The sequence below is a fragment of the Armigeres subalbatus genome, chromosome 2 (genome assembly GCF_024139115.2).
Source record: "Armigeres subalbatus isolate Guangzhou_Male chromosome 2, GZ_Asu_2, whole genome shotgun sequence".
Lineage (NCBI taxonomy): Eukaryota > Metazoa > Arthropoda > Insecta > Diptera > Culicidae > Armigeres > Armigeres subalbatus.
The window spans coordinates 263,540,842-263,550,575 of record NC_085140.1 but is presented as its reverse complement, the minus strand read 5'-3'; the positions used below and the strand labels follow the sequence as shown (position 1 = coordinate 263,550,575).

The 9,734-nt window shown below is 37.8% G+C and overlaps 1 protein-coding gene across 1 annotated transcript; it reads left to right on the top strand.

Annotated features, from left to right (window-relative positions):
- Positions 1-226: 226 nt before the first annotated feature.
- LOC134209705 (uncharacterized) lies at positions 227-4,023 on the top strand. Its single transcript, XM_062685715.1, has 2 exons — positions 227-485; positions 3,590-4,023. The coding sequence occupies exons 1-2, from the start codon at positions 227-229 to the stop codon at positions 4,021-4,023; spliced, it is 693 nt and encodes a 230-aa protein (XP_062541699.1).
- Positions 4,024-9,734: the final 5,711 nt, after the last annotated feature.

Genomic DNA, 9,734 nt, shown 5'->3' with positions numbered 1-9,734 from the left:
TATCAGCAAAACATTGGATCTCTGGAACATGGAGCTGGAGAGTTCATTTGTGCAAGAACCTCATTGTTCGAACGGTTCCGTGCTTCAGGCACAGGGTGAACCATTTGAGCCGGATGTCATACAACCTCCCGCCGGAAATATTTGAAAATTCAAAGAATCAAAACGGACAAAATCGTACTCCGAGGATTTCCTAAAGAGCATTTTGAGCAAAGTTCGAGATGGCACCATGACGAAGTACCATGCTCAAAAGTTTTACGGTATTCCACGAGGAACGCTGCAGTATCGACTTAGCGAACACTTTAAAAATAAAGGGCGCACAGGACCTGACAGCTTATTATCCACAAGCGAGGAAACGATCATTGTTTCGTGGCTCCAGGTCATGGAGAAGAGAGGATTTCCAATAACGCGCAAGGGATTGGCTTCGAAAGTCGCCGCGTACCTGCGCAAGCACCCGAGAGATAACCTTTCTCGTAACTACGTCCCAGGTAAAAACTGAATAATGAATCTATAGATCTTCTTCTTCTTCAATGGCACTACATTCCAACTGGAACTTGGCCTGCTTTTCAACTTAGTATTCAGTTAGCATTTCCTCAGTTATTAATATAAAGCTTTTTCATGCCCACCACTGCATGAGTATGTATCTTGTGTGGCAAGTATAATGGATACACTATGCCCAGGGAGTCGAGAATGTTTACAACCCGAAAACATCCTAGACCGGACCGAGACTTGAACTCGCCCGAGGCTGGCTCGTCTCGTACCCCAGAATCTATAGATATCTATATATATATAAACCAATCTATGTATGTATATATGTTCGCTAACTACTTCTGAACCACTTGGCCGATTTCAACCAAATTTGGTACACATATTCTCTATCCTTAGGAGAAGTTAACAAAGGGGTTGGGAGGGTCATTTGGAAAAGGGGAAGGGGTGGTTGGTGGCGTGTTTAGAGAACGAACTATTCTGTGTAACTTTCAACTCCCAGGACCGATTTTAACCAAATTGTGTACACATATTCACTATGAGGAGATGATCATATAAGAGGATAATTGGGAAAAGGGGAGTGGTCTGGAGGAAGGGTATTGTTCAGAAAACGGGCAATTCAGAGTAAATTCTGAACCCCAGGGCCGATTTCAACTAAATTTGGTACACACATTATTTATCCAAAAGAAAAGATAACAAAAGCGTGGGGTGGTCATGGAAAAAAGGGACGGTATGGGGAGGGTTGTATATATTAAAATATATTAAAAAATGATTGTGGTTTTAATAAGCTTGGAACACACATTCTTTATCTTCTTCTTCTCCTTTCTTCTGCTTCGGATCTGACATTTGTAGATCCTGTTGAGGGCTAGCTGCTATGGCTATATGCCCATTCTTTATCTTAAGGAGACGACGATAGGAAGGTTGGGGATGCTCTTAGAAAAAGAGGGAGAGTGTGGGAGGGGGAGTATTGTTTTATTATTGACCAATTCAACCCTTTATCGAAATAAATGTCCAGTGAAAAGCAGTGATTAATGTGTTTCCTTCTTGATGGTGAATGTGATCCCTTCTTTAAAAATATACGTTTGCCCGGAATAAGGCATCGGTGGAAGTTTTTCCTTCTTTAGAAATAGACATTTGCCCGGAATAAGGCGATTACGGGTTTGCTCCCTTCTTCAAAATCAGTCAATGTTTTCAAATGAAATCTGCCTTCTTTTAATCAAATGATGAATTCTACACAATTATTCTGTTGACCAATTGGTATAATAATTTTCCGATTGTGAAAAAACTGTTTGTATTTTGATTACTGTTTGTATAGGTCCGGGTCGTGAAGTAAAAAATTTCAACAATACTCAACTATAGTCAAACAGAAAAAGAATTTGTACATTTTTTAAGAATTAATTTTTATAATATAGATAAAATGACTCAAATTCCTTTCTCTGTATGTACAAGCAAATACTATATTTATGCTTCTTTAAAATATTAAAATCGAATTATAGTTTTATCATAAACCAAAATCTATCACGTCCTGTTTTTTTCGTATCTAATTTGTTAGTAATATTTTAATGATGGATATCACAATGATGTGAATCATTGATTTTTTATCACACTTTGCCTACACGTTGCGTGTTTTGGCTTATAACGTAAGCTGTGAACAAACCGAAACTGCGCGGCGCATAGAATCACGGAATATATCGGTCTTTCGATACCTCGAACTTCTCAGAATCTCATAAGTTACCTAGAAAACACCATAGTTTCTTGGTAGGGCAAAACTGGTCATTCTATGGCCATGGAACAGGGTCCGCAAACCCAGTATTTTCGGTACAAAAGGTCATTATAAAACTACAAAACATGTCAGGCTTCCAAACTTTGACAAAAGTTGTTAATTGAACCCTAAATAAATACAGAAAATTTGGTACAGATCGGAACAACAAAAAATCTAAAATGGGGTGTACACGAAGAATCGATATTCGATTTTCTTTCAGGGAACGATGAAGTTAATCATTCTAAACGTGTCAGTTTTTCTTTAGACTCAAAAATCGAAAAGAACATTGTTTAATTTGAAATTTGAAAATAGATGAAAAATGCTTCCTCGACATTCTCGGTCTTGTTTGACGTACGCAGTAATATGATTCAAACGCATTACACGCTAACTTGAAATAATTTCAATGTTAGCAGTTGTCAAATCTGGGTATGTCAACAAAATGGATCTGAGTCAGACGAACCCGAAATCTGGGTAACCGGGGACTTAAACATTTTCGGATATAACAACATGGCGTCGACGTCGTATGCCGGAGTAAATGCTAGGGGATTTTGCTGAATGCAGCAAGAAAAAGGTAAGCATGGTCAAATTAATGGCGGCGGAGTATTGTCGGTACAGCCGGAAAGTGATATGCGTTTGGGGAATTTGTTTCCTTTAACATTTTTTATAAAATAATAATTTTCTGGAGCGAAAATAGCTGGGTACCGATTAAGGCAGCCTCACACCTCGGGAATTTGGTCCGCGGATTTTTTCCCCATGCATTTTTGCATATGCGATGTTTTCGGGATTTGGGCACGGAAAATCAAAATCCCGGCCCCATTTAAAATGCACGGGGACCAAAATCCGGAGGAAAATTTTCCCGAGGTGTAAGGTGGCCTTTACCCAGATTTTTCGCTTATTCGGTTACCAAATTTGAGTTTAGGTACCCGAACCCAAATTAGAGTAACCACGGTTTTGCTGAATCAGGGTCACTTTGACATGATTCTGAGTAGGTCCAGGTTAGCGTGTAGATAAATACCGCAGGCCACTTGACTCAACCTTTGACAGTTAATATATGGGCCTGCATTTTTGGGGTGATGGTTAATTCGTTCTGAAATGTTGCACAGCCCAAAATTATCTGTGCCCAAAATTGGCCTTAAAATGTCTTAAACACAAAAATGTTATTTTTACTGATTTAGACTTTTACAAGAATTTTGATAACATTGATTCAAGTATTCTTGACCGATGCACTATCGTTTGCAACCATAAACGAGGTAGGGCTTTTGGATCCAATATACTAAGCATAAATAATTTATCTTCCACCTGTGTTCAATGCTTTTTACTATTCAGTTTTTTACTTATTTGTAGGCCGGAAATGGCTTGAAGGTTTTATGCGTCGTCATCCTCAACTTACTCTCAGGACTCCAGAAGGAATCACATCAGCCAGCGCAAAAGTTTCAGAGCAGGATATTCGGAAATGGTTCAAAACTGTCGAAGACTATTTGGTTGAAAATAATATTGCCGATATTTTGAACGATCCTTCGCGAATTCTCAATGGAGATGAAACTGGCTTCTGCATGAACGTTCCTCCAAAAAAGGTGCTGGCAACAAAAGGTGTAAAAAATGTTCCGTTTGTTGAAAATCAAAATGGAAAACAGAACGTTACTGTTTTATTCACATTTTCGGCCGATGGTACCATCATTCCACCGGATGTAATACTGCCATATAAGCGTTTAAGTAGAGACATCGTTCAGTCATTCCGTCGGAGTGGGGGCTCGGTACCTCCGACTCAGGTTGGATGAATTCATCCAATTTTACGCTTTATATAAAAAAAATTTTATATCCTGCCTTGGTCAAAAACAATGTGAAATTCCCTGTATGTTATTTTGTTGACGGACACAAATCGCACACAGCCGTCGAAGCAGCGGATGCATGTTCGGAGTTAGGCATAATATTGATTGCATTATACCCTAACGCAACACGAATACTGCAGCCTGCCGATGTCTCCATATTTAGACCACTTAAAAACAGCTGGGGAAAGGTCGTCGAAATATGGAGAACGGATAACATGGCAGAAAGGCTTTCAATTCCGACGTTTGGTGCGCTCTTGCAAGAGACAATGAAATCTGCCTTCAAGATATCCACAATCATCAACGCATTTCGTGTTTGTGGTCTATTTCCGTTCAACCCAGATGCCGTGGATTACAGCAAATGTATTTCGACCAGCATCTCCCACCTGAGACCAGTTCCCCATTCATCATCGGCATGCGCGTTGCCTGTGGATACAGAGCCTATGACTCTTGTGCCAACGACGGCGATTGAAAACGCCTTGAGATTAATCGGCAGTGAGAAAGCAGAAATGTTCAAATCTGGAGACCAGAATCTACTCTCCAGCGAAGGCCAAATATTGAACTTCATTTATCATAACATACTCACTCTTGGACAGCCTGATAGGAACGATTCAGAGCAACCATTCAATGCTTTGAATGACATAGACATGGACTACGAAGCAGCTATTAATGAACCAATTATCATTCTTGAAGATGACATCGAAGGTGAATTAAGCTTTAATTCATTTTCTTATTTGGAAAATCGTGAGCCTGTTATGGACAATCCAGCGGACGCAGCGATTATTGAATCTGATGTTGACGAGAACGATGATCTACAACCAACTTATTACTCCTTCCCACCAGAAAGCTTGTCGGCAACCGAGACGCCACATAATGAGTTGGATTTACGTAGCAGTGGTAAGTCGTGTAGAAGCTCGTGTGCGTATGGATGCGTATATGTATGCTCGTGTTTGTGTATATATGCGTTCGTGTTTGTAGACGCATAAACGCATGCGCATAGGGAAACAGAGTTACGTGTGTGCATGTGTATATGCCTCTGGGCGTGTTTGTTTATGTGTGTATTTTCCTATAATTGTATTTAAAGAATGAAAAATAAACTAATTGCAATTTTCCAGCAGCTTTCGATGATATTTCAAACTTCCTGAATTACATCATGTCAATGCTCAGAAGTTCTTTGAAGCTCCACCAACCCCAAAGCGCAATCCAAAGCATCGATTCTATAAGCAAAAATCTTACGCTATTCTGACAGCTGGGGAACGATTGGAAGAAATTCAATTAATCGAGAGCAAAAAGGCTGAAGCAACAAAATTGAAACAAGAGAGAGCCGAGAAACGAAAAATGGATAAAATCAAGAAAGAAGCTGCAGCAGCCGCAAGAGCGAATGCAAAGAAGATGAAAGAGTTAGAAAAGGAAAAGAAAAACTGATAAAAAATCTACCAAGAAGCGGTCTAAGAAGTTGTTAGTGTAATACGAATGCATAAATGTATCTTTGACACAATGTAAAATAAAATAATAATCCACCAAATTGAAGAATAATAAAAAGCAAATGAATTCAGACGCAAAATAATTCATATTGGTATTCATGGTATTAGTACCCTTTCCTTAAATGACATTAATCCTTTTGTTACCGACAAAAACACCCTTACGAAAGGGTACACGGGTGCCCACGGACTTGAAATGATTATAACATTGTCAGTTTTTCACCAGTTGGGACAATTTCGATTGCTACGGACTTCAATGGTTTTACATGACAACTGCTCTATTTTTCAACTTAGTATTCTCCAGTAGCCTGGAGATGAAGAAGAAGATTCTATATGTATATCCACATTTCTTTTTCGTCATCAGAAGGTTATAATGTGGCAATGGGTTTTATTGTTAATTCTTATTAATGTAATCTTAAAAACCGCTCCTAGAGTGGAATAAAACTATAAATGTTACTTGGGATCAGCACTAAAGTTCAAACATATTTTTGCTTCTTCTTATGACGTCCGAATTAGTTTTTTAAAACAAATATGATTTCATTGCATTTGTCTGTTCTGAATCTCAGCTCTACACACAGCTCGATTTAATCAATACTTTCAGTACAGCCACCAAATTCATATGTACTTTTATCTTGATAACCGAGCGTTGAGGAGTTTGGAGATTCTCATCAGCTCAGAAACCATCCTAAGTTTGATTGAGCTGCGTTTTATAAATTGCTTCACTGACCTGCTCTTCTTTTTTTCTTCTTCTTCTTATTGGCATTACATCCCAACACTAGGACAGTGCCGCCTCGCAGCTTAGTCAGATGAGTTTGCTTTTAAATGCCACAACAGGATGTTTTTATACCGAAGTTGGATTTTGCTCCAAATACAGCTAAATTACCCAACTTTGGAAGTAGTGCGCTACATTCGCCTAAAGATGCGCTAAACAACGCATCAATCAGTTTGACAAATAAAACTTCGGAAGAAAAATCGGTGCGGAAACCCTCGACTTCCGAATTCTAATTTGGTGCTACGCCGACAATAGTTAATCTTAATTGGTTCTGTGGCGCACTCAACTTATCTTGCATGTAAATTTTACCGGATAATTCAGGTAAACAATAAAAATTGCTTATCTGATTCTTTTCATATGTTGTTGGTAGATATTATAGATATGCAGGTAAACTCCACCAGATGTTCAGGTAGATATTACGTGAATTTTGGGTGAATTTTATAGGAGAACATGTAAGAAAAGTTTAGTGTTTCGTGTCGATCGTTGAAGGCGGTGACATCGAGCAAATGAGTTGTGAAAATAGTATTAACCATGAAGGAAAGCGAACGTAAGTTTTTGTTTGTACTTATAAGTGGAAAAATAATAATGGCCTCATTTTACTCATTCAACAGGAATCATCAATCATGGATTTGATAATATTTACCATACCGTGTTTATTGAGCTGGAAGTCGAGCTGGCAGTTGCTGGAGCGGGTGCCATACCTGGCCTGGCCATACTTCACTAGAAGGGTAATGGACCACGGTGTGCCTGTGACAGTTATTAACGAAAAAAATGTCCATCCATTCTGAACTCGCTTTTCGAAGAATATAATATCCAGGCGTCTGCTATGAAAATTTGAAAATATTTCATCTAGGGAATCGAGAGTTATAGCAGTTTCAAATTCAATGATTTTTGCGATTAATATTTCACTAGTATGAAACCTATATACCGAGAATTTCCTCCTGATTACATCCAAATATTTAAATTATCATCAAATATGCAATTTGCAACCTCAACCAACTATAACCTAAAACCTATTCTTTGAATTAAAGAAAAAAAAAGGATGTTAGAGATAATATTGTTCTAATGTCAACGACAAAATAGGCAATACAACCACAATACAGTATTTAAATTACAGAATTATTGCACTTCAAGGCTAGATCACACGAGGAAAACCGCCTTTTCCGAGAACGGTAGACGGAAAGAGCATATATGCCCCACTTCGAAACGTCTCAACAATTTAACTGACTTGTTGAGCTACGATGCATTTACTTCATAAATTAACTGACACAGGGTAACTAGTATCCGACTTATAACTAGAAGAGGGAAGCCATCGCATTTCCATAAAAGCCAGGTAAGAAAATGAGAGATTTTAAAAGACTGAAACTATTTAAGAAATATATCACTGTCATGAGACGAGACCTTAACTGTACACACTTAGTTTTTATTTCTGCAGCTCGGCAAAACCCGCACAGCCGTACGTCAACAAAATAAAAAGCTAATATTCTGGCAAAATGATGTTTGTTAGCTGATTTTGGCAAACCATTTGCTGATTTTCAGCACTTTTGACAGAAATCTCGGCAAAAAACATGTTTGTTGGGGCACAGCCAATGCGAATCTCGGTAAAAGTTGACCATTTTGCTGAGCTCCCGGTTAAGAAAATTAGTGTGTTAGATCGTCTCGTACTTGACTTCGACTCACGTCGAGACACAGAAGACGATCTTACTAGTAAACAGACTTGAGTCGAGTCTAGTACGAGACACTAAAGACGACCTTACAGTTGAGGTCGAAAAACGTATATGTAAAAGTAATACGATTTGGTGGAATTAAATGGAATTGTACTAAACTCGTCTCATGACAGTGAAATATTTCTTAAATAGTTTCAGTCTTTTAAAATCTCTCATTTTATTATCTGGCTTTATGGAAATGCGATGGTTTCCCTCTTCTAGTTATAAGTCGGATACTAGTTACCCTGTGTCAGTTAATTTATGAAGTAAATGCATCGTAGCTCAACAAGTCAGTTAAATTGTTGAGACGTTTCGAAGTGGGGCATATATGCTCTTTCCGTCTACCGTTCTCGGAAAAGGCGGTTTTCCTCGTGTGATCTAGCCTTTCCCATTTTTTCCAAATGGAACTCGTTTTCGTACCACTGCTTGAATCGAACTGGATGACGGTTGTATAACTGACAACAAATGATGCGCATTGTTGTTTAAATGTTGGTTACTGGTCTTACTAACTACCCAGTACCCATGAAAGACAAAATTGTTTAAGCGCGGTATTCTATGTTACCAACTATTATCATATTTAATAAAAGCAGAATCATTATACAAAGTGTAGTTACTTGTATGTCATAGACAATATTCACACTTTGGTATGATTAGGAGATTGAAGTGCAATAATTCTGTAATTTAAATACTGTATTGTGGTTGTATTGTCTATTTTGTCATTGACATTAGAACAATATTATCTCTAACATCCTTTGTTATTTTTTTTTCTATTATTCAAAGAATAGGTTTTAGGTTATAGTTGGTTGAGGTTGCAAATTGCATATTTGATGATAATTTAAATATTTGGATGTAATCAGGAGGAAATTCTTGGTATATATGGTTTCATACTAGTGAAATATTGATCGCAAAAATCATTAAATTTGAAACTGCTATAACTTTCGATTCCCTAGATGAAATATTTTGAAATTTTCATAGCAGACGCCTGGATATTATATCTTTCGAAAGGCGAGTTCAGAATGGATGGACATTTTTTTCGTTAATAACCGTCACAGGCACACCGTGGGACCACTAATATCGCTTTAATTCTACGGGTAGCCGTCTTTGGATGAAGGATTCAGTTTAGTTACAACAATGAGAGACACTTATGGCCGGGGTTCTGCCAAATCGTATCAAGCGTATGGGTTTAAAATTATTTTCGTTTTCCGTTTTTCCGAACAAAATATTACAATTCAGCCAAAAGCCGTTTGGTTCGGTTTGGCAGAACCCCGACCATATACACAATTTATTCGTGTATGTAGCATTTGATAAAAATACATCATCTGAAGCAAATCTGGAATGATTAATCTTTGTATTTTTAATTTTCAATGAATAATATCTAAGTTTAGAATTTAGATTCACCCAAAAATCCTATAAAATTCATATGAAAATCACGTAAATTCTACGTTAATCGTGAACGGTAAATGTTACGTGAAAATCAGGTACATTTCACCTGAATCAGATGAATCGATTTTGACATTTTGATTCACGTAGAATTCACCTGAAAAAACAGGTGGAAAATATCTACGTGTCTTTTCAGGTAAATGCTACGTGAATATTATTTGCAGTGCATGGATCGGATGTAGAATGAATTTCGAAATCCACAGCAAACGGAATCATCTCAAGATCGTGAGTACTCGGATACCCTATCTGTACGTTATGGAGTAA